Source organism: Brachyhypopomus gauderio, unplaced genomic scaffold (genome assembly GCF_052324685.1).
Source record: "Brachyhypopomus gauderio isolate BG-103 unplaced genomic scaffold, BGAUD_0.2 sc301, whole genome shotgun sequence".
NCBI classification, from domain to species: Eukaryota; Metazoa; Chordata; class Actinopteri; order Gymnotiformes; family Hypopomidae; genus Brachyhypopomus; species Brachyhypopomus gauderio.
Window position 1 is genome coordinate 5,001 of NW_027507122.1, and position 22,233 is coordinate 27,233.

General features: G+C 50.1%; 3 protein-coding genes across 5 annotated transcripts in view; all 3 read left to right on the forward strand.

The window, feature by feature from the left end:
• Positions 1–8,092, forward strand: part of LOC143504570 (tRNA (32-2'-O)-methyltransferase regulator THADA-like) — a gene marked incomplete at its 5' end in the record, with an annotated part of 13,036 nt that extends 4,944 nt beyond the window's left edge. The window contains 5 exons of the mRNA XM_076995959.1: positions 650–722; positions 999–1,158; positions 1,319–1,441; positions 6,646–6,818; positions 7,131–8,092. Coding sequence (XP_076852074.1) covers positions 650–722; positions 999–1,158; positions 1,319–1,441; positions 6,646–6,818; positions 7,131–7,433 — 832 coding nt within the window. The remainder of the gene's footprint in view (positions 1–649; positions 723–998; positions 1,159–1,318; positions 1,442–6,645; positions 6,819–7,130) is intronic.
• A 1,076-nt stretch (positions 8,093–9,168) lies between these two features.
• On the forward strand, positions 9,169–12,227 carry LOC143504569 (mRNA decay activator protein ZFP36L2-like). 2 transcript variants are annotated; one of them, XM_076995957.1, is made up of 2 exons: positions 9,169–9,654; positions 9,891–12,227. In XM_076995957.1, exons 1-2 carry the CDS (start codon positions 9,184–9,186, stop codon positions 11,052–11,054), a joined length of 1,635 nt encoding a protein of 544 aa, XP_076852072.1. In that variant the 5' UTR covers positions 9,169–9,183; the 3' UTR covers positions 11,055–12,227. The 2 variants fall into 2 exon arrangements, with proteins under 2 accessions (XP_076852072.1, XP_076852073.1); XM_076995958.1 differs by having other exon boundaries at positions 9,894–12,227.
• A 1,918-nt stretch (positions 12,228–14,145) lies between these two features.
• On the forward strand, positions 14,146–21,897 carry LOC143504571 (uncharacterized). 2 transcript variants are annotated; one of them, XM_076995961.1, is made up of 5 exons: positions 14,146–14,424; positions 18,540–18,831; positions 19,943–20,172; positions 20,495–20,831; positions 21,534–21,897. In XM_076995961.1, the coding sequence occupies exons 2-4, from the start codon at positions 18,754–18,756 to the stop codon at positions 20,664–20,666; spliced, it is 480 nt and encodes a 159-aa protein (XP_076852076.1). In that variant the 5' UTR covers positions 14,146–14,424; positions 18,540–18,753; the 3' UTR covers positions 20,667–20,831; positions 21,534–21,897. The 2 variants fall into 2 exon arrangements, with proteins under 2 accessions (XP_076852076.1, XP_076852075.1); XM_076995960.1 differs by lacking the exon at positions 14,146–14,424 and having other exon boundaries at positions 18,285–18,831.
• The last annotated feature ends 336 nt before the right edge of the window (positions 21,898–22,233 follow it).

Genomic DNA, 22,233 nt, shown 5'->3' on the forward strand with positions numbered 1-22,233 from the left:
TAGGCTGTATGATAATACTTGCTCTGTGTGTGTGTGTGTGTGTGTGAGGGTGTGTGTGATTGTGTAATGGCGTGGCTGACTCCTTCGTTTGCTGTTTGCTGTTGCGTAATTGCACATTTGCTGGGTAGTTCCAGACTCCGGGACCCGAGCACATGGTGCTGCCCACCTGTTTCTGCTGGGCCTGCTGGAGACCCGCCGTAGCCTCACACGGACCTGCCCGGCTGTGTGTGTGTGTGTGCGTGTGCGTGTGTGCGTGAGATCTGTGCGAGTGTGAAATGCACGTGTGTCACTGTTGCGTTTGCTGCATGCTACTATCCTTTGCATTTGCATTGCAGGATCGGGCTGTTTGCAAGTGTGTGTGTGTGTGTGTGGGGTTATTCAACGCGTTGAAGGTTGCTGTGCACTTACCTCACCAGCATTCACTGTGTGTGTGTGTGTGTGTGTGTGTGTGTGTGTGTGTGTGTGTGTGTGTGTGTGTGTGTGTGTGTGTGTGTGTGTGTGTGTTCGTGTGTGTTTCGTGTGTGTGTGTGTGTGTGCGTGTGTGTTCGGGCGTGTGTGTTCGTGTGTGTGTGCGCGCGCGCGTGTGTGCGCGTGTGGTGCGCGTGTGTGTGTGTGTGTGTGTGTGTGTGTGTGTGTGTGTGTGTTCCAGCGTGGAGCTGCACTGTGCCGCCCTCACTTTGGCATCTCGACTGGTGGTTCACCTGGCAGAGAAGATGCTACAGGTATGAAGGTGTTAGTGTGAGATGATTTAAGTGCTGGTGCTGACCAGAGAGGTGGTGTGACTCTCAGACAGGAGGAGTTCCTCTCTGGCTCTGTGACCCACGTGGAAGGATTTGGTTCCGTAAGTGTTTTATGCAGAGCTGCTGGCATCGTTTGAAAGTCATGGAGATGTTGGCCATGAGGTGATGAGCTGAGAGTCCAATTTTCATGTGAATATGCTGGTTTATCTGGTGACGTTCTATTGTGTCGTGGTACTGAATTTGCAGCGTTGTTTGCAGGACGGGCCGGACGACGGTGCGGTGTCTTGTGCGGCCCGGTGGGGGGCGCTGGTGACCCAGTGCTGTGGTGAGGAACAGCCAGTGGAGGTGAAGATGACCGCTGCAGATGTGCTGGTCAAGGCCACGCCCACTCTTCTGACCTCCACAAAAATGCCCCTGGGTAAGAACTTCATCTGCACTTCTGTGTGTGTTTATCTAAGAATGGAAATGAAATGTGTTTAAAGTGTGTGTGTGTGTGTGTGTGTGTGTGTGTGTGTGTGTGTGTGTGTGTGTGTGCGTGCGTGTGTGTGTGTGTGTGTGTACATGCTCTCGTCCAACAGATATCACACAAACTCTGACACTGTGGCAGAATCTCTTCACGTTACTGCAGGACGAAGACGAAGACGTGAGGGACAGAGCGGCCGACTTCATCTGTTCCACACCCACACACACCTTCAGCCCAGGTGTGCACACACACACACACACCTTCAGCCCAGGTGTGCACACACACACACACACACACACACACACACACGTCTGGCTTCGTCCACCTGCCTGGCATTGCTCTGCTGCCCCTGGCCGCACCTCCCCAGTGGACCTGAGGGGGCGCTGTACGCATGTGTACTCCCCGGTCAGGTGTGCTCACCCCCAGGTCACGTGTGCCCACCCCCGGGTCACGTGTGCCCACCCCCGGGTCACGTGTGCCCACCCCCGGGTCACGTGTGCCCACCCCCAGGTCACGTGTGCCCACCCCCAGGTCACGTGTGCCCACCCCCGGGTCACGTGCGCCCACTTCCGGGTCACGTGCGCCCACCCCCAGGTCACGTGCGCCCACTCCCGGGTCACGTGTGCCCACTCCTGGGTCACGTGCGCCCACCCCCGGGTCACGTGCGCCCACCCCGGGTCACATGTGTCCACCCCAGGTCACGTGTGCCCACCCCGGGTCACGTGAATGCCCGCGTGCTACCTTGAAGAACGTTGAGTGATGTTCGTGTGTTCGTTTTACAGCAGTCGATCCACTTTGTCAACTGTGTCAAATGGCGTTGGGACTAATGATGGGGGTTGTGATGGGGACAGGACAGGGACGGGGACGGGACAGGGACGGGACGGGACAGCACCGGGTTCCCTTTACGACCAGTGGCTGAGCGACGGGGCAGTGGTGAGGAGGAGGAGGAGGAAGAGACTCTTCACACTTCAGCCCTTTGACATGGAGGTGTGATAGTTGAGGTGTGTGTGGGGAGGGGGGGGGGGGGTGGGGGGGGGGCACCTCTGTCTCTTTAAAGCGGCCACATCAAAAACGTCACCGCCGTCATGTCTGGCCCTGATAAGCAACTTTACACACCCGTGGGTGTGTGTGGGTGTATCTGTGGGGGGCGAGTGGGTGTGTGTGGGTGTATCTGTGGGGGGCGAGTGGGTGTGTGTGGGTGTATCTGTGGGGGGCGAGTGCTGACCAGAACATTGCAGGCTCTGAGGAGAACACCGTCTTTCAAAGCTTCCAGCCTGTGGCAAACGTAGACGCCTCCTACATGACAGTATTTAAACCTCATTAAAGCTGAACTGTTTTCCTGAAGGTGATTTGAGACGAAGCCTTCCGGTATCATCATACGCTTCCTCTCGCGGCCATACTGTGACGCTTCACCCTTGACTATAAAACCAAACCAAATTAAACCCTCCCTCCCCACTGAATTCACATTTGGCTGGAAATCCTTCTTGCACCTCTGGGTTCTTCTCCGATCCCGCAGCTACACGGGATAATCCACGTCCAGACGGAGGGCAGGATAAACACAGCTACTCTATCGTGGCCTCCGTAGACGCCGTTCATTTCAGGTCCCTAGAGCGGAGCGCGTGTGTGTGCGCGTGCACGGTCGCCATGACGATTATCGCCTCGGCGATGCCGCCAATTAGCGCCTGTTGTGGATACGGTGTGCGTTGGAGATTTCGGAGATGGAGCGGGCTCGAACTTGTGAACCCTGGACGCACGCACCTCCTGTTTCGCAGGGGAGGCTAGTTCTGCTGAAGCGCTTGTGTAATTGCTGGTTCAGCAGATGGAGAGTGCAGTTATTCCTGCAGTAATGCGTAAATACGAAAACTGTTTTCCCATCGATATGTCCAAGTTCAACATTTGAACACAGCACGTCAGAAGTGGATTTTAAGAAGTTTCAACATGTGTTGCTTGCATTACACCAGTCAATGTTGATCTTGGCTGACCTGCTTGGATATTAAGAACATTTTAAAATTTACAGACACCATCATACAACTGAGGCTGCTTAATGTCTTAACAATAATGCTGTCTGTGTAATGTCTAAGACTACTTCAACCTGGTTCGTTCTTAGAAAATTCCCAAGAACCTGAAGTAAAATAATATTCTGCTCATGACCAAATTCATAATGATTCGTTCGTTCATTATGTATGGTTCTGTTTTTGGCAAAGACTTCATTCTCAAACGCTGTTCAGAAGAACCTAACAAGCTTCATGAGACCTGGACACAGAGCACTACTTCATTTCATCTTTATCGGGTCCGTTTCCCTCCTGTGGGTGTTGTCGATTGTACAGGCCTTTAAACTCATGGACACGTGGGTGATACAGTAACACTCTCCCTAGACAGGTGGAGGTGTTAGCTGCCTAGAAGAGGTCTTAGTTTTTGCAGTGACATGTCAAATATCCCCACTCATCCATCCGTGCCTTCTGATAATAGCGTCTGATGCTAACTGATAGAACTGTCCACTGATCCAGTCCACTTTGAGTAGTGTGTTGTAAGAATGACATTGAAGTTGCACCACTGGGGTGACTGTGATGGAGGCCAGCACTGCAGTTCAACGTTGCCTGACCTGCTCGTTGAACCCAGAACACCATCTCATGGTCTCATCTGCTTAAGGCTGGTGCTGTATCGCCACATTTAGCTTTACGTTGGTGTATGGGGTGTGTAAGTGTGTGTGTAGAAAGGCGTACACGTGTGTGTGTGTGTGTGTGTGTGTGTGTGTGTGTGTGTGTGTGTGTGTGTGTGTGTGTGTGTGTGTGTGTGTGTGTGTGTGTGTGTGTGTGTGTGTGTGCGCGCACCTTCACAGCTCCGGCTCGGGAGGAAGTCAGAGTTCTAACAAGTGACGTCTTGTTTTCTCACCTTGATAGCGCTGCTTCATGCCAGCACTTCCTGTGCTCAGATGTGGACACTTTCCCAGCTGTAGAGTAGTGTGTGTGTGTGTGTGGAGGGGGGGCACGCTCACTCAAAGAAAATACTTTCACACATTTCAGGTCAGGTCTAGATAAAATGACTGCAGCACATATTTATAAATGATTATATAAATATACGTATAAATGCTTAAATAAATGTATTTATAAAAGCTTATATAAATGTATGTATAAATGCTTCCTGGTCCAACAGGTAGTCATGTGTACATTCTTCACACTGCCATGTCGTCATCTGTTTTGCTGTTGTACTGGTGTAATGTGCTGGGAACTGTGGGTACTAGCGGGGAGACCGTGAGAGCTTGTTGGAGTCATTGTGCCCGTTAGACATATCATAGCAGCAGGAGAGAAGGAGAGGGGTGTGTGGGGGCGTTGGGGGGCGTTGGGTTGGTGTAGTGGGAGGTGGTGGTGGGGGGAGCGTCTTCTCTCTGTTTACCACAGGGCAGTGAAACGTCATGAAACGATCCGGGCGGCCTTTCGAGTTTGCATGTGGCCGCACATTTTCCCACCCTGGCTCACACCACCAAAGCCCTGCAGACCACGGGCTTCTCTGATTTCAGAGCTTTGACAGGCACATCACCCCCCCAGCACACCCTAACTGCCCGGGCCCTCCCACGCACAGACACCCGACACTCGGCCAGCTGGGCCGTCAGGGCCCGGATTTGCCGCACACCAAAGACTCTCGGTACTCCCATTATTTTTTTTTAATTAGTTCCAGTCCCGCGATTCCTGTAGATCGATTACGGGAATGAGCCTCTGGAATCTGGGTGCACTCGGGAGGCGGAGCTTGTCAAGAGGGGCAGGGCCAATGTGGGGGAGGCGGAGGCAGTTTCCCTCCATCCAGTGTCCCACCAAGAGGCCTGGTGGGCTTTTACCCAGACAACTCGTCACAAATTTATCATTAGCATATTTAGCATAGTTTAAGGCTTGATGATGAAGTGATGAATTGATGAATGTTACATATGTGGTATGGTTTGATTCCTCAGTGATGCGTGTGTGTTTAATGTACTGTACACACTGTAATATGCTGGTTAAGCGTGTGGTGCTGGTTTATGCCATCAGCTCCGTTCGGGACGTCCAAACACATTTTGTTTGTTGGCCGTTCTGCTTTATCTTTGCAAATGAACTTCCAACTTTTTGGTCGTCGCACACTTACAGCAGTGCAGTGGTCACGTTTCGTCTGACTGCACACAAACTGCCCCCCCCGACACGGGCTGCGTGCGGAAGACGCAGACGCGCGTGAACTCTTCTCCGGGCGAGTCGTTGGAGCGCCGGTGTTGCGTAAGCCCAGCAGAGGTTGAGAAATCGCCCCAGCAGGGGGAGAAACCACAGAGAAATGGGGCGAAATGGACAGCGGCTTGAGTAGCCTCTCGTGTGCAAAGAGGGCAGAGCCCGGTGAGGAGGGCGGTGACAGCCCGTTACTCTGACAAAAGGCATCCGTCACTCAACACCTCTCCTTCAGTAACCTCTAATAACACACAATCACACAGTCACATGCTTTTGCCTTCAGTGCACCCCCCCCCCCCCGCTCAGGTTCTGGAGGGAAAGGCGATACACACACTCTGCGCCTTCCCAGAATGCTCGGCGGGGGAGGGCGTCACGGCCGTTAAGGTGTCGCTTTGCTCTCCTCCAGCATGGGCGGCTTTTGACTGGCGGCCGCCGGTGTCTGTCGACTGGGACGTCGTGGGAGTAATTTAGAGGTTTGCTCCGGGGGGGGGGGGGAACGGTGAAAGGAAGCCAGAAAGCAAAACAAACTCCCAGTGACTCACTTTCACGTTGCCACAGAGGAGTCTTTGAAGCGTGAGCAACTGCGGTCATTAAAGTTAAGACTTGACAGGGATTTGACTACTGCTTTAGGTGGGTGTTGCTGTTGTGCGCGCGAGCACACACACACACACACACACACACACCCACCACACACACACACACACACACACACAACACACAACACACACACACACACACACACACTTTTTTCCCATCCCAACTCCTCTCTGCCTTCCCGACACCACCGCACCGAGGGTCCAGCTCTTGGCCGGCATCAACGTGCTCCCAGTTTGTTTTGTGCAACTGTGCATTGCTGTCATTTTGTTTCTCTGGACTCCACGGATGGTGAAACGAACACTGGGGGCGGTCCGTGCGATGCCACGTCCGAGCTGTGGGACCTCCAGCCCCAGGGAGAACGCGCCCCGCTGTGTCCGATGCCCAGACGCACCTCTGCTCTGATATATGTGGAAGAGTATTTTCAAACGTTTCAGCCTGATCATTCAGGATCTTCAGCTATTCTCCAGTTTGCTGCTATTTCAGTTCTCCACACACCTGAGCACAGAAATCGTTGGCTTTATCCGGCTCCAACAGACATGTGGAACCGGGGATTGGAAAACTTTGAAAATACTTCAACAATAGGTTCAGAGAAAGTTTAGCATCTGACTTTAATGTCCTGATCTACCATGACGGGCTGTTCTGTTCATACCTCTTTCAACAGATGTCGCCCCAGGACCGGTGGCCCCCCCTGTTGCCCTGGAGATGGGGGTGTGGCTACTGTGCCAGCTGATCCAGGTGTGGGACCAAGTGGCCATTGGCATGGTGACCCTGACCAAGTGGCTGCTGGGTAGTGAGATGGAGGAGGAGCCAGGCCGTGAGGCGACCCCTGTGTTGGTAAGATCACTGTGATGGTGCAGTGTGGAATGTCATGATACTTCTGAAGAGAATGTAGGCCATGGGTGGAGAACTTTCAGCCAAGCAGGAGCACACCAGATCACTTGCTTGAAGACCACGTGATTAAATGATTTCCCTCAAGCGTGTTTCTGCTTGGTTGGAACCACGACCTTCATCCACACCGGCCATTTACTGTTCATGGTTGCCTGATGTTTCATGATGAATTTGCAGTCATCGTCAGATTCAGCACCAGGTCTGCTACATGCTCGTACTGACCTCATCTCTCACCTCACCTCCCTCCCAACTGAACAGGATTTAGAGTTCCTCTTCGAGAAGGGGGACCTCAACCTGTGGGCGGAGCCTCTGCAGTGGGCCCGCCTCCTTCACCGGCACCTGCTCGGCCTCTCTGTGGCGGCGGGCTCACCCGCCCCGCACCCAGCGGAGGTGAAGCGTCTGTCGTCTGCGGTGGAAGGCCACGCCCGCTCGGTGGAGCAGGCGATGACCAGCCTACCTGCACTGGCCCAGTTCACCGCCACCACGGAGCATGTGAGACTCGCCGTGCTGCACGAGCGGCTCACGCTAGCACAGAGCGCGCTCGCGGCGTTCGAACGATAGACACGCTGCACAACACAGGACGAGTTCCCTACGATCCCCCTCTTACCTTAAAGGACCTTTCAGTGCCTGAGTGGAATTAAAGGCAGTTTTATTTTTCACTTTCAGTGGAAATGGAGGTGTAGTTGAAGGTGTTTAAACTGCTTTGAAGCGCTCACATTGAGGAGATTTTAGTCTGTGCTGCTACGTGTTTGGGATAAGACCACCTGTCATCCACATCCTTGTGTCTAAATATTACACCTTTTTAATCATTTCCTGCCTGACGTTTAAAGACAAGTCCAGATCGGGATTGTAAACATTATATGTGTACTGTAAACTTGTTTTAGTGTATTATGATTTTTTTTAAATCTGCGGATGTTTGCGTGCTTCGTTGTACGAGTGAATTTATGTGGATGCATGAAATCCACATGAATAACCACGAACTTTTTCATGGGAATAAAATGTTGGTTTCAGTGTGTCTGGTTGTGATGTGACGCGTGCACGTGTGGGACTGAGAGCTCGTGCACGTGGCGGAGACGAGACTCTCGCTCGTGCCTCGTCAAGACCAGCATCGTGCTTTCTTTTGTTGGAAAGAATGAGTGGCTTTATAGACTAAGAACAGATCTGGTGGTTATGCCACAAAAATCTGAACTGGCCAATAAATCTGAACCTGAGTAAGGTCATCTCTATTTTGCTCTCATGTATTTTTACACACTTGGAGGGGGGGGGAAGAAACACGCTCGTGCGGTTTCCACTTTGTGCAGGCTGCTATCATATTTGTGCTGCAGCCTTTTGCACGGTTCCCACAAAAAGCTTCAAAATGCCCCTCCTGTGTCTGTTACGCAATCGACCCGAAACAGCGCGCTGGTAACCGGTTCGTCTGTGGACAGCCGGGTCGCCTCCTGGGCTGCACTGGTGCTGATCTTACTGTAAGATGATGTAATGTTTTGGGACGGTTTGAAATAGCAGTCCTCTACACCTCAGTGCACCTCAGACAGCGCAGAGGGGTAAAGACCCTGTCCGAGTTACCCCTGCCCCGTGGGCACATGCAGTCTGGCGTCCTCTGGGTTTTCTCTGCTCGTGGAACAAACTGAGGACAAACTTCACGCTTCAGCGCCTTTAGTTCGCCTTTAAACCCAGAGTTGGACGTTAGGCGGCGCCCTAGACTAGTTTAACCACGGAGATGATCGTGGAGCCTTCAGGGGGCAGTGGTGGATCGCTTTATAGGAAACATTCCTTCAGATGATTTCCATTTTCGTCCTTCTGCTAAGAGGAACAGTGTGAGTTTCACATGGAGAAGTGCGAAATCAACTTTGATAGGGGTTTTATTTACGCCCGTGAACTAATAACCTCCCAAACGTCTTCACTCAGTAACAGCGACGCAGCTCGTCGAGTAAAACACGATTAGAAACTTACTAACCACTTGTTGAATGTTTTGAACGTGCCAGACATTATTTGCAGATTCCTGAGTCACGACATTATCAGATCGAGTTCACTTTAATTGCATAATAGTTATGAAAACAGCTACCTGTCGCTTCTGCTTCTCACACGGGTCCAAATGATTATGGGACCTTTGTGGTCCACGTTACGTTTATTACACTGAACGTTTACACAGAGTTGGAGCGGCACAGTCGCTTTGTGTTGACTACAGGAGTGCACAAACTCTCCAACACTTTTACAGTAGTAAAGATCTTATGACATATTGTAAAGTTCTTATGATATAACTCCTGGATTGTGCAGCAGCGCGAGCGTTTTGAAGCACGCTGCAGTGTGCATGCGGCGCGGCGCGTGCTGTGTGTGCGTGAACAGATGTGCACAGCGCAGCTCTGGAGTTCTGGTAGCGCTCGCGCTCCGTCAGGTCCAGTGCGCGCGCGCTCCCCTGGCAGCGGCGCGAGGAGGCGCGTGCACTGTGACCAACGAGGCTGCGGCTGCAAGCCCCTCCCTGCGCGCGCCCCGCGCCCCGGTCATATATGCAGGCGCGGCGCCCGCTCAGCTACTCTGGTTCGGCACCGCACGGAGGGAGACGACCGGCACCGACACACCAGCAACTTTTTTATATGCGTTTAATCCGGGATTTGTCCTCGACTCCGTCTGTCCGCGCGACTCCGCCAACTCACGAGCTGCCCGCGCGCACTCCGGGATCTCGGCAGGTCTTCAAATGAAAGATCTACTGCGGCTTAAAACTCCACCAGACATGTCTGCGACCATCTTGTCCACCTTCTACGACATCGAAATGCTCTACAAGGTAAAGTTCAGATGTTCAGATGATCTTGAGGAGGTTCCGCTGCTGCGGGTCTCGTGCGTTAACGTCTCGGGCGCGTGCGCCACAAACTTAAGCGTGCCAAATTTATTTTTGCAGGAAACTTGTTGCGTTGTTTGATAACTTTTAAAACGGTTACATCCCGTAAGTTGTAGATATAAGAGTGCGGGGCTCCTGTAAGCGCGTGTTTGCACTTCTAACTTTATTCCCCCCCCCCCCAGCAGGAGAAAAGCCTCAACATGAACACGATCCACCTCAACAGCATGTTGGATAAGAGAGCCGTGGGAGCCCCGGTCACGGCGCCCAACATCTCCAACATCTCCACCACCTGCTCCTTCACGCCAGGATTGTTCCGCCGCAACTCCAGCAGCGACTCGGTGACCAACAGCAACACGTACCAGGCGGGTCCATACAGCACCGCCAAGGAGAGTCCGGTGTCCGCCAGCACCGCCATCATGAACAAGGAGAACCGGTTTCGGGACCGCGCGTACAGCGAGAGCGGCCAGCAGGCCCTGCAGCAGAAGCCCGGAGCGCAGATCAACTCCACCCGCTACAAGACGGAGCTGTGTCGGCCCTTCGAGGAGAACGGAGCCTGCAAGTACGGAGAGAAGTGCCAGTTCGCGCACGGGTACCACGAGCTGCGCAGCCTGTCCCGACACCCCAAGTACAAGACGGAACCGTGTCGCACCTTCCACACCATCGGCTTCTGCCCCTACGGCCCGCGGTGCCACTTCATCCACAACGCCGAGGAGCGCCGGCCCGCCCCGGCCAACGCCAACGTCCCGTCCGAACCGCGGGACCTGTGCGCCTTCGCGCCGCGGGACGTGGGCCAGCACGCGGGCGCGTTCCGGGCCAGACCCCGGCTCCACCACAGCCTCAGCTTCTCGGGCTTCTCCAACCACCGCGGACTGGACCCGGCCCACGGCGACAGCCCCACCTCCCGCACGCCTCCTCCACCCTGCTCCTCCTCCTCCTGCTCCGCCAGCTTCTACGACGACGCGCCGTCGCCCGACTCGGTTCCGTGCGCCAACAGCGCCTTCCAGTTCCCGGGCCGGGACCTGGCGGGGCTGCTCACCCCGCTGGCCGTGCACACGCCGGGCGGCTACGGCGGCCGGTCCAACGGCGCTCACTACGGAACCGTGCAGGCCGCGGCGGGCCCCCCCTCCCCGCCCTACGACCTCACACACCTGCAGTGTCTGCGGCGCCTGGCGGAGTCGCCGGTGTTCGACTCGCCCCCCAGCCCGCCCGACTCCCTCTCGGACCGGGACAGCTACGCCAGCGGGTCCATCAGTTCCTCCGGGAGTCTCAGCGGTTCCGAGTCGCCAAGTTTGGACGCAGGGAGACGTTTGCCAATCTTCAGCAGGCTGTCGATTTCTGATGATTAAAAGGTGTGTGTGTGTGTGTGTGTGTGTGTGTGTGTACACACAACGGGATTTTGCCCTCTTTGTTTTCTTTAATGGACTCGGAGGAGTTGAGATTACAAAAGTACCGCTATAAAGAAAACATCATGGACGTGTAGAGTTGAACAGACTTCATATCCAGGGAGGTGGACCATCACACCCTCACATGGCATTAGTTTCATGGTGTTTGGTTTTTCTCCTGCTATGAACGTGGATCTCCACCGAAGTCATTCCAGCGGTGACCTTGTGCTGCGGCTCTTTCCTTCATCACACCATCGCGTCCCCGAGACGCTTCTCGTGTCCCAAGACTTTCGGACGCGGAAAAAAGAGCGGTTTAAGATTTTCCTCCATCCTACCAAGAATATGCCTTGACGAGTATCAAGTTTGCAAAGTAGCTTAATGTATGCGCTTCTGAAAACTTAAAAGAAACTTCCATTCCAAAAGTTTAACCAGTTTCACAGCGCCACCCAGTGGTTTGGTTTGGTTGGTTGGTGTAGTTTGTTGCTTTGTTGAAGCACTCTTGTTCGGTTTGTTGGGAAATCACTGCTGATGGTTGAATATATATTTTTTTAGCTGTTTTGAGTGATTACATAGCAGTACATAACTGGCTATGAACTATTTAACTTATTTATTATCTTGTGAAAAAGTATAGGCAACATTGGTAATTGTGTCCATACTGTATTTATCAAGTATGTTGAAGCAATAGATCTATATTCTTTTATTATGTTTAAATTATGATCGCCATTATTAATCTACATTAAAGTGGAGTGTATGTTCTTTTCACAGTAATATATTTTTTGTTTGGTCTTTTGTAACTTCACTTTGTTATTTTATTGTAAATGAGTAAAAAAAAAAAAAAAAAGCTTAATTTAAGAGATTGTATGTGATATTTATTTCATTAATTTTGTTTCCTTGTTTACGTTCATTAAAAAAACGATTTGGGCGATTTGCCGTTTGTTGGGAAGTTGCTTGTGGAAGACGTTTTTTTTTTCCTCCCTGGTCTCTTCCGTGTCCCTTTGACCTATGTGTATAGAATGTATAAACTGTGGATGTCAACACCGTCCAAACCATTAGGGTTTTTTTGTTTGTTTGTTTTTTGTTTTAGAAGGCAGCCTTTAAGTGACAAAGATCCCAAGTAAATAAATTAACCAAAAAGTATTTTCCCCTCCTCCTTTTTGTTCTAATGCACAGAGTCAGGTTAGGTCTCCTACTGTGTGCTTTGAGAATGTAGCAGTTCAAGGCCCCAGTATTATTACGTAGTGCCTACGGGGTCCACCATCTTACACGCCTTACAATTAACCAAATAAAGTATTTTCATACTTATTGTTTTACACAAAAGGAGTTGAATGTAGTTTTGAATTTTTAAAAACTTTTTATTCCCTCAGAAGGTTGTTACCACTTATCAAGAGAGGGTCTTGGATCAACTTTAGTGTCCCTTTCCCATTCCTCTAGACATGCAGGACTTGTTTCATTCTCTCGGTTGCCTTTGATATGATAATGGTCTGAGTATTCCAAGCTTGCTGGATGGAGAAAAGATTGAATCCATTTTGTTTGTACATAGCAGGTACCGGGGTGGGCACTGTGTACCTTTTCTTGACTACTTTATCAGAAGTAAAGCTTTTTGAATGTAATTTAAAAACCGACAAAAAAGATGACAAGTTGTAACGTTTTTTGGGGGAGTCAGTTCACTACAAATTGCGTGTGAGACTTTTAACTTTGTACTGTACATTTTTGTAGTTCTCCCAATAAAATTATTTTGGAAAAAAAAAAAAAAGGTTTTCTGGAATGTGTTCCATGTGAATGACATTGAAGGCCCATAATGCCACATCGCCCTTCGTGGCAGATTTATCACACGCCATCATTCCTCCTGGAAGGAGCCGCAAGTGGCCCATATCTGTAATGGTGTCCTCTCTCCTTCTCTCTTGTCTCTCCTGTCTGGGTTTCTTACTTTCTCATGTCTCAGTGTCTCTCATGACCACCCTACGCACGTAGGTAGGAAGTATAGTTTTGACACCTTGGGCTAAGCTAATAAGTGCTTGCAGATGTAGGTTATAGGTTGTAATCTTTACTTGAAAAATAATGCATTAGATTGCTAAAATAATTATGCTTGTCAAATAAATCTGGCAGAGATCTTAGGTTTTAAGATGATTACTTGGGCCAAGAGGGGACCATTAAAATTCATTATGCATTTGCAGTCTGTATTATCTTAAGACTCCATATTTTAAATCATGAAAGGTTAATATAAAATCACAAATCTACTGGAGTTAATTTAATATGAAGCTAAATTATGACTTACAGAAAAGCACATGCTCTTGATGTCTGTTCTGAAGCATTGAAGCATCTATAACTTGTGTAAGTGTTGGTGTACATCAGTCATTTCCTGTTTAAACATGCTGTAAGAATTGCATTCCAGGACTGAAGCCCTTGGGTCCTGGTTTGGAAGGCGTGGCTCTGAGCTTGGTCACTACGGCAATACAGTTCAGTCAGGTAGTTAGGAGCAATCTGAGAATTAACCCCGTGTTCCCTCTTTCAGAGACATCAAGCCTAACCTGCCTAATTTCAATTGTACATTTGATTAGCTATCACAACCAGGAAGACATTAAGAAAATAAAAGGCCGGAATCCATCTAGTGTCGAGAGTTCATTGCAAGATAAAGAGACGTGATAAAATAGCCAAGCAAATATTTACAGAGTCCTGCTGCATTTCATAATGGAGTGTTAATCTCGGAACACAGTGAGTAGCACTGAGACAGCAACGTTTGTATGTATCTTTGTGTGTGTGTGTGTGTGTGTGTGTGTAGGATAGTTATTACTTTATTTTGCATCCATATTGTCAAAATGCGGCACATATTTAAAGCCAGACTAAAACACATCTATTAGTTGGGTTTTGTGAGCTTAAACGTGTGTGTGTGTGTGTGTGTGTGTGTGTGTGTGTGTGTGTATTTGTTAGTGTGTTCATGGACTAAAGCTCATACAATGAGAGGAAACACTCTCAACCTCTGATTATGGCAGGAAGAGCCCAGTTCTTCAGCCACACACCACTTCCAGCTCTCTGCTGTTTTTGTCCTTTTTTTTTATTTTTACGAGAGCTCTGAGCTCCGTTCAGCTACTGGAAGTTTCTATTTGTGCCACAGGACTTTCCTGAGGACCAGCAGGGTTCCTGCAGAGCTACAGCCGTGCTCGGCCCAACGGGCCTCGACGTGGCCCGGCGCGTGGAACCCGTGGAACTGGTTTTGCTGACTACAGTCCAGGAACCAAACCATGAGGCCTGAAGTTATGACTCTGCACATGTCCTGGGGAAAACCCTGGAATTCCTGTTCGCAACTGGAAACCAGTGCCACTTTATGTTCACCGAGGTACGGAGCGGACATTTCTGGATGAGCGTGAGGTTTTCCATTTGTGATGTACACTTCTTTTACAAAGTCACAGCCACTTTAGGCCCGAATGTTTAATATACCAGGACGTGACGGCATACCATATTTTGTATGCTAAGAGGGCCACTCTGTTCCTCGCTCTTTTTACGCCTCACAAATATTTACGCATCGTGTGCATGAGGTCAATGTTTACGGGCATTCGGCCCTGGGACCAGCACGTTGATGACATCTATAAATGGTAGAACACGCCCGGCGGCCTCGGTGTGTGTATGTCTGACCCTCCACTTCCTCTCTCGTCCTTCAGTTTATTAACACTGTCTGCATGCACCGTGTTCAGCACTCTGTACACACGGAGGAATATTTTCACTCAGGCAGTAAGACAGGCAGCCTGCTCCAATCTAGCCTTCCCCAACAGTTACAGCTTATCCCGCACGGTTGACCTGAACTACATATGTGCATCTACACACAACATCCAGACATCCAGACACTCAACATACACACAGTATATATGCGATACACGCATATTTTCATCTAATTGGACCTTATTTCTTATGTACTGGTTATTAGTCAGTACTATGCTGACTGTTTCAGTGCTTCAGAACACTGCTGTAAACCTGCTGTGAAGCTACTACGCGTAATGGTCTGTATCCACAGGCCTGTTCTTTCCCACAGTTGCTCGTTTGTGTCTCTGTTCGAAACCTCCGACAGAGTCAGAGCTGGTATTTCCTTCTTTCCTTGGTAACTCCTCTATTCCTTAAATCAGTTTTCCTTCCTCTTCACCATTGTCTTTGAGCGAGCTGCTTCCAGTAAGGGTGCTCGGGCTGATGGATGGGTCCAGGGCCCGGGGGGGAGGGGGTGTGTGCAGGAAACGGGGCAAAACCACGGGGTGAGTCAGGCTCTTGACCCAGACTCTCGTCTACCAGCAAACATGCGCAAGTCGACACAGCGGCTGTTGTCTGTGCGAAGAGTCGTACGTCACGCTTACTGAGCCAGAGACAGTGCGGATCGCATGATTCCTGAGATGTTTGCTGTGCTCACACACACACATATATACCTACAGAAGGCCAAACAAGCCTTCTGTGTCTATGTGTGTTTGTGTTTGTCTGTAGGCTGTGTGTGTATGTGTCTGTGTGCATTTGTGTGCATGTGTTGCAAAAGAGCTTTTGTTTGCCTGGGTGTGACTTTGCCAGGTGATAAAGTGTTTGAGTTCTAATGAAACTAAAGGTGTAACCAGGTGTGTGATCCGTCAATACTGCAGTGACCCTGACCCTGACCTTGACCCTGACCCTAACGCTAACCCTAACATTTCTGCAGTGCCACAGGACACAGCACCCTCTAAATACTGCTCTTTTTCCAAACCCCCTGATTTAACCCAGAGTGACTGAAGTGAATCGATCACCACAAGAATGACCTCAGTCCAATGTCCTGCTATGGGCTCTACGAGACCTCTGTCAGGTCATCAGGACTCTCAGGACTGTTCTTCTCACATCCGCTTCAATGGGACTAGCACACTGGCAACAGCATAGCAGTGCGGACAGGACACGCCAACATTACTGCCACCGCATTATGGAATAAATACACAAGACCCAAATGCACAACAACACGATTTACAGTGTGTACATAAGTAACATTAGGGATAAATAACACTGGTGCACACACTGGCTCTCCTGGAAACACTCACACATATTCACGGGACTATAAAACGGTGCTGGGGATCAGGGCTGGAAGTGGCAGCCTTATTTGAAGCTGTTTAATGTCCGTGTTTACCCTGCCTGCGTCTTGGCAGCCGGCGAGCCCATGACTCTCTCTGCGTTTGCGTTATTACTAAGTAAACACTTTACCGCCCCGATGCGAAAGTCCCGAACGCAGCTACTTTACAAGTGAGTGTCTGCACATGCGCAGCGGCGTGTTTGAGCGTGTGATTGTGTGCACGTTTCTTTGTCTTTGTGTATGAATGTATTTATACTTGTGTACAACAAAGTAACAACATAATCACCGTGCGTGTTTATACTGTACAAACAGCAGAACAAACAGTGGACATCATGTGGTCTGCATGCTCCTTGAACTCTGACCTATATTGAGAGGTTGGTGGGTTCCCGTGGCGGATATTATTCTGAGGGACGGGCGACACTGTGGCGGGACACACGCTGGAGGAACCGTGGGTTTAGAAGAGCCGCTCGCTTGTGTTCTCACTCACGACAAGATTTCACCGAGTGCTGTCCAATCCTAGACCTTGCTGCTAAGGTCGGGTGGGGTGTGTGTGTGTGTGTGTGTGTGGGGGGTGGGGGGGTGTTCTGGGAAAGAGTGTTTGTGTGTTAGATGGATCACAAGCTCAGACTCCAAATCTCCACTCAGCTATCACTGTGTGTTGGTCTCTTCTGTAGTCCTGTTCTCTTCCATATCAATGTTTTGGTTTTAAAATCTGAGAATTTCGAGGAGTGTGTCTGTTGTTTGTGCCTGATCAGTGCGTAGTACAGAGAGACCTTTACCTAACAGTTAAGACAGAAAGACTGCAGGAGAGAGGGAGGGAGAGAGATGGATGGGAAAGAAAGAGTGAGAGTGAGGGAGAGTTAGAGAAGGAGTTGGAAAGAGAGAGAGAGAGAAGAGTGTGTGTGAGAGAGAGAGTTAGACAATGAGGGGGGAGAGGGAGGGAGAGTTAGAGAGAGAGAGAGAGGTGGGGGGGGGTCGCTGTGAGGCTCTGAATACCCAGCCCGCACCCTTAAAAGCCCAGCTAGCTAAACTAGATAACACCTTGTAAAAGATTGAGCTAGAGTGGTATCTTTAAATAAGCTCTGTCCTGTCAACACACACACGCACATACACAGAGGCCCAAACACCCCACAAATAAACTCCTATCTTGCAGTCAGAACACACCCTATGCTCTGACATACAAACACACCCTCCAAAAACAAAATACAATACACATGCTCAAATATTCAGCCCACACACACACACAAGAATGTACAAACAACCCATATTTTTTTCTTTATATTATTGCACTTCTATTTGGAATAGTGCGAAACATGCACACATATTATAGCGTGCAGCGCACATTTAATGTGCTGTGATCCTGAGCTAATATGGTCAGACCTGCACATACACGTGTGTGTTTAAGCGTCTTTAAACCACCTCATGTAGTCACACGTTACATGCTCTGACATGCACACACAGTGTATGATCCAGATATGAATGTCATATTCCTCATTACCTACGAGTCCTGCAGCAACTCAAAGCCACTGCATCAGAAGTTCAGGCTTTGATGATTCATAATTTGGCGTGTGACACATTTACATTTTCCCAAAATCGGAACATTAGTCCCTTTGACTTTGTTTCCCGCCGGACGCTGCGTGAGAACAACAGTGTGTTGCGTTGCTATGGTGCTAAATGTTCAGCCTGCGCTCTGCCTGACGGGCGTGATGCGTCTAGCCTGTACGCTGCTGTGGCCCAGTGTCCTTGTGAGAGGTGGTGACTCTCACTCAGTGACTATCACCCCCCCCTCCTCCCACACAACCAGAGCCCACCTCTGCTATGCAGTCATCAATGAGTCCTTCACTGGTCATGTGACCAGGCAGGGTACCAGAGGCCGCATAGATAGTCTTTATGCTGAATCTAAGGTGGGTCATTCATGAAGGAGACCTCGACAGCTCTTTACTGACTGTGTGTGTGTGTGTGTGTGTGTGTGTGTGTGTGTGTGTGTGTGTGTGTGTGTGTGTGTGTGTGTGTGCTTGTACAGTATCTGTACCTTACTGACTCCCAGTGATGGGGTAAACAGACCTCTCTCTGTGCGCTCATGCTGCTCTATGCTTATTTACGCTGTTGACAAAAACACACACAAACACAAAGCAAGCTCACACTTCTTCTAGTGTTGATCGCAATAGAATTAGCAGGTAGTTTCATACTGGGTTGAACAAAGGTCACTTCCTGCATACTCTTATCTGCAAATGTCCTCAATAGATTGTACACATATCGTAGCACCCACACGCACTGAGAAAGTGGGTCTTACACACGTATAAACACACACACAAGAACACATTCACCTGACCTAGATGGTGCATCGAGATTATATTTAGCTGATGTTAGATAATTTGCCTTAACAGGACAGTCTGCACAAAACCACGTCAACCTCTGAAAGACACGTAGATGTGTAGTGGTGCTGTTTGGGTCTCAGGGGACCAGAGAAGAAAACCAACTTGCAGGTGTCTGCTGATTCTTGTGGAGGGACATGAGTTTCACAGAAGGACGTCCTGCACCTCACGTACGCGGGGTAATCCATGGAGGAACACAAATCTGTAGGTGACGTCACAAAGCTTCATGCGTGTTTGTCCTGAGACGGGCAGGTCTGCCCAGGCGAGGCGCTCGGGCCCTCAGGACTGGGACGGACTGTGGCTGGTGAGTAGCACTGAGACATGAGGTCTGAGTCTGTGAGATCTGTCTGCTAGATCCACCCCACTGTCACCCAGATACACCCCCTCTCACCCAGATACACCCCACTGTCACCCAGATACACCCCCTCTCACCCAGATACACCCCACTCTCACCCAGATACACCCCCTCTCACCCAGATACACCCCACTCTCACCCAGATACACCCCCTCTCACCCAGATACACCACACTCTCACCTAGACCCCCCCCCCCCCCCCCTTCATACCTCCATCTCAAAGAGCAGAAGTGAAAGGTGGCGATTCCCCCCCCCAGATACCAAATGTGATTGGACAGCTGTGGTTTAGCCTTCAGCCATTTCAGGCCTGGCTTCTCCTTTCCCCCTGGTACCTGGTGTTTATGGGCAAAGTGTTGCATAAATTGTTTATGAAAATGACCCAGGTTTCATGTCTGGAAATATATGGAGTATTTCATGAGTGGTAGAGAGCTTCAGAGGCTGTTAGTTGACTCAAATTCCTGTCAAATAGCGGCAATAGAAGAGTTATATTCACAGAGGCAGTTTCCACTGCTGAGAATTTACATCATTTTTTATTCAGCATTAAAGAGGAAAAACAAACTCTACTTTTTTGATGGGGACTTAATGAGATGGAGTTTCTGTGACGGAGAGTGTGTGTGTGTGTGTGTGTGTGTGTGTGTGTGTGTGAGAGAGAGAGAGTGTGTATGTGAGGTAAAGATAGATGTAGTGCAAGCAGGTTGTATTGCAGTGCTTAGTCTCTACCTGTCTCTCTGTACCTGCCTGTGTCTGTCGTTATACCACAGGCCTTGGGACGGTTTGATTTCATATATGGAGATAAACCGTTTCCATGCTAATGTGAAATGTAGGAGAGGTACACAAGATATCCGTCAAGTAAGATCTCATGGTTTCTCTCTGTTCCCTCCCCTTCTCTCTCTCTCTCGCTCTCTCTCTCTCTTTCTCTCTCTCTCTTTCTCCCTCCCTCTCCCACTTCCCTCTCCTTCCCCCTCTCTCTCCTTCTCTTCCTCCTCCTCCCTTCCTCATCTCTCTCATGTATCCATGAATACGTATTTTGACACTGACCTATATTTCTCCTGTCTTTGCAGAGGTGGAGCAGACAGGTGGAGCAGACAGACAGGTGGAGCAGGCAGACAGGACAATCAAGGTCCTCAAAATTGCTTCCCTCCGTGTGCCGCACACCTTCTAATGAGGTTGTACTCACACCTGGCACAACAAGTTTGCCCTGTGGCTCCACCTCCCATCACAGACGGGACAGTGGAACAGGACGTGAATCAGCAGCGTCCCGCAGGGGCCGGCGGGTCCTGTCTGCTGGCAGGTATGAAGACTTCGTTCTTCATGGGTGTCTCGTACGCAGCTCAGTCCCACGTCATGCACAAGCTGCCATTGTGTGGCCTGCATCTGTTTTGATTAGCCTTTTATTTTCCAGCTTTCAAGAAATTATTAGGATTATTATGGGCTGTTGGTGAAAATGCTGAAGTAAAAGCCATTTAGAATTTAGAGAGAACCGCAACGCTCTCCGGTTAACAGCCCACGCTGTTCGATAATTAAGTTCAGAGTCACTTGCCAAAAGTTTCCAGTCAGTGAATCTCATGAAAGAAACATTTTAACATTTTAATGTGTCACGAACGTTGAACCAGCGGCTCCCAGCCGTGGCTGCCAGACACCCCTGCTCAGCCTGCGAGCGTCCTGGCCCCTGTGTGGGGTCAGCGGTGCGGCCCCTCACGCTACGGGTTCGTATACATGCTGACCTCCGAGGCCACTGAGGGGCCAACACAGCGCGCCGGGCACCCTCGACAGGCTGGGGTGTGACTGACCACTGCAGAGCTGCAGGGAGGAGGAAGAGGAGAGGAAGAGGAGAGGAAGAGGAGAGGAAGAGGAGAGGAAGGCAGCTATCCCGAGCTCACTTGCGGACAGTTCCACACTGGCCAACGGTTCTGGAAAGCTTTGCCACCTCAATCTGTCACTGGCCTGCAGGTATGAGTGTGTGTGTGTGTGTGTGTGTGTGTGTGTGTGTGTGTGTGTGTGTGTGTGTGTGTGTGTGTGCGTGTGTGTTTGTGTGTGTGTGTGTGTGTGTGACCTATTATGCCATGTGCTGCTGACTAAAGCACTTCTGTCGTTGAAGGAGGAGTGTGTGGTGATATGAATATCTCCATCACTCCCTTTGCTGTAACAATATAATGACTCAGTGCATGACGAGTGACTGATTGCTGTTTAACCGTTCTACATACCATTATATCTCTCCCTCACACACCCTTACACACACATGCTCACACAGACACACACACAAACACGCATATGAGAGCCAGGTGTCTAACATATGGAAGCACCTCGAAACATCTGTAGGAGCAGTAGATTCAGACGGAGAGCTGTTAGACACCTCAACTTTATAGTCTCTATCCCTCCTAGTTCCACATTAACTAGGGAACCTCCCTCGGCACAGCAGGGACCGGCCTCACACCCTCCGAGCTTCAGCGTTTGCTCTGTGGGTCTTCTCACACCCTGTAAGCCCTTTCCAGCCATAATCACACACACATGCAGGTCTGTGTAAATCTGGGACCCAACAGCTGTTTGTTAACCTGTGTTATGGGGACCAGAAACTGAGAACCGTTACAAAGAGCCCCGCCAGCCCCCGACTATGAACCCACATGATTCTTGTTCCTCTGTCTCCTCCACCAGCTCTGCAAGGCTCGCTTGGAGATCCACAGATGAAGACAACAGAACAGTTGGAGCAGAGGATTCCACGAAGCCTGCTCTCTTCTCCTGGAAGGGACATTCATGTCTGAGGAGCCCTGTGGTACCCTGCATGCACCCTGCCGACCGAGGGGGTTTATTTTGGTCTGGACGCAACGCCAGAAGAAGCCTGAAGAGGTGAATCAGGGCAGGAAGTGATGGATGTAGATAGATAGATAGATAGATAGATAATTAATTGATCCCAGAGGGAAATTCCTGAAGGTGGACGTGGGATTTGAACCCCTGTAGCTCCTGCCCTTTGCTTCTAATTGGAAGAATGTGGCTCAACACGTTGAGCTACTTGAGATGTGATGGGCAGGGATGGTGTAGGGTGGTATTGGGTGGTGTTGGGTGGTGTAGGGTGGTGTTGGGGACAGATAGAAGCCGAGGCTTTTGTTTGAGTGTGACTGTGTCCCCATGACGGCCATCATGTTTATGCAGAAGGTGATATGGCCATGTGCGAACCTCAGCAGTCTATGATGTATTCAAGACCTCCATCTCTCTCTCTCTCTCTCTCTCTCCCTCGCCCTCACACTGAGTGATTTCTGCAATCATTCTCCTTCGTGGGACGTTTGTTTGGTTTCGTCTGGGTTATTTTCATTGTTTGCTTACTCTGCACTGCCGCTGGTGTTTGGCTGTTTACAAG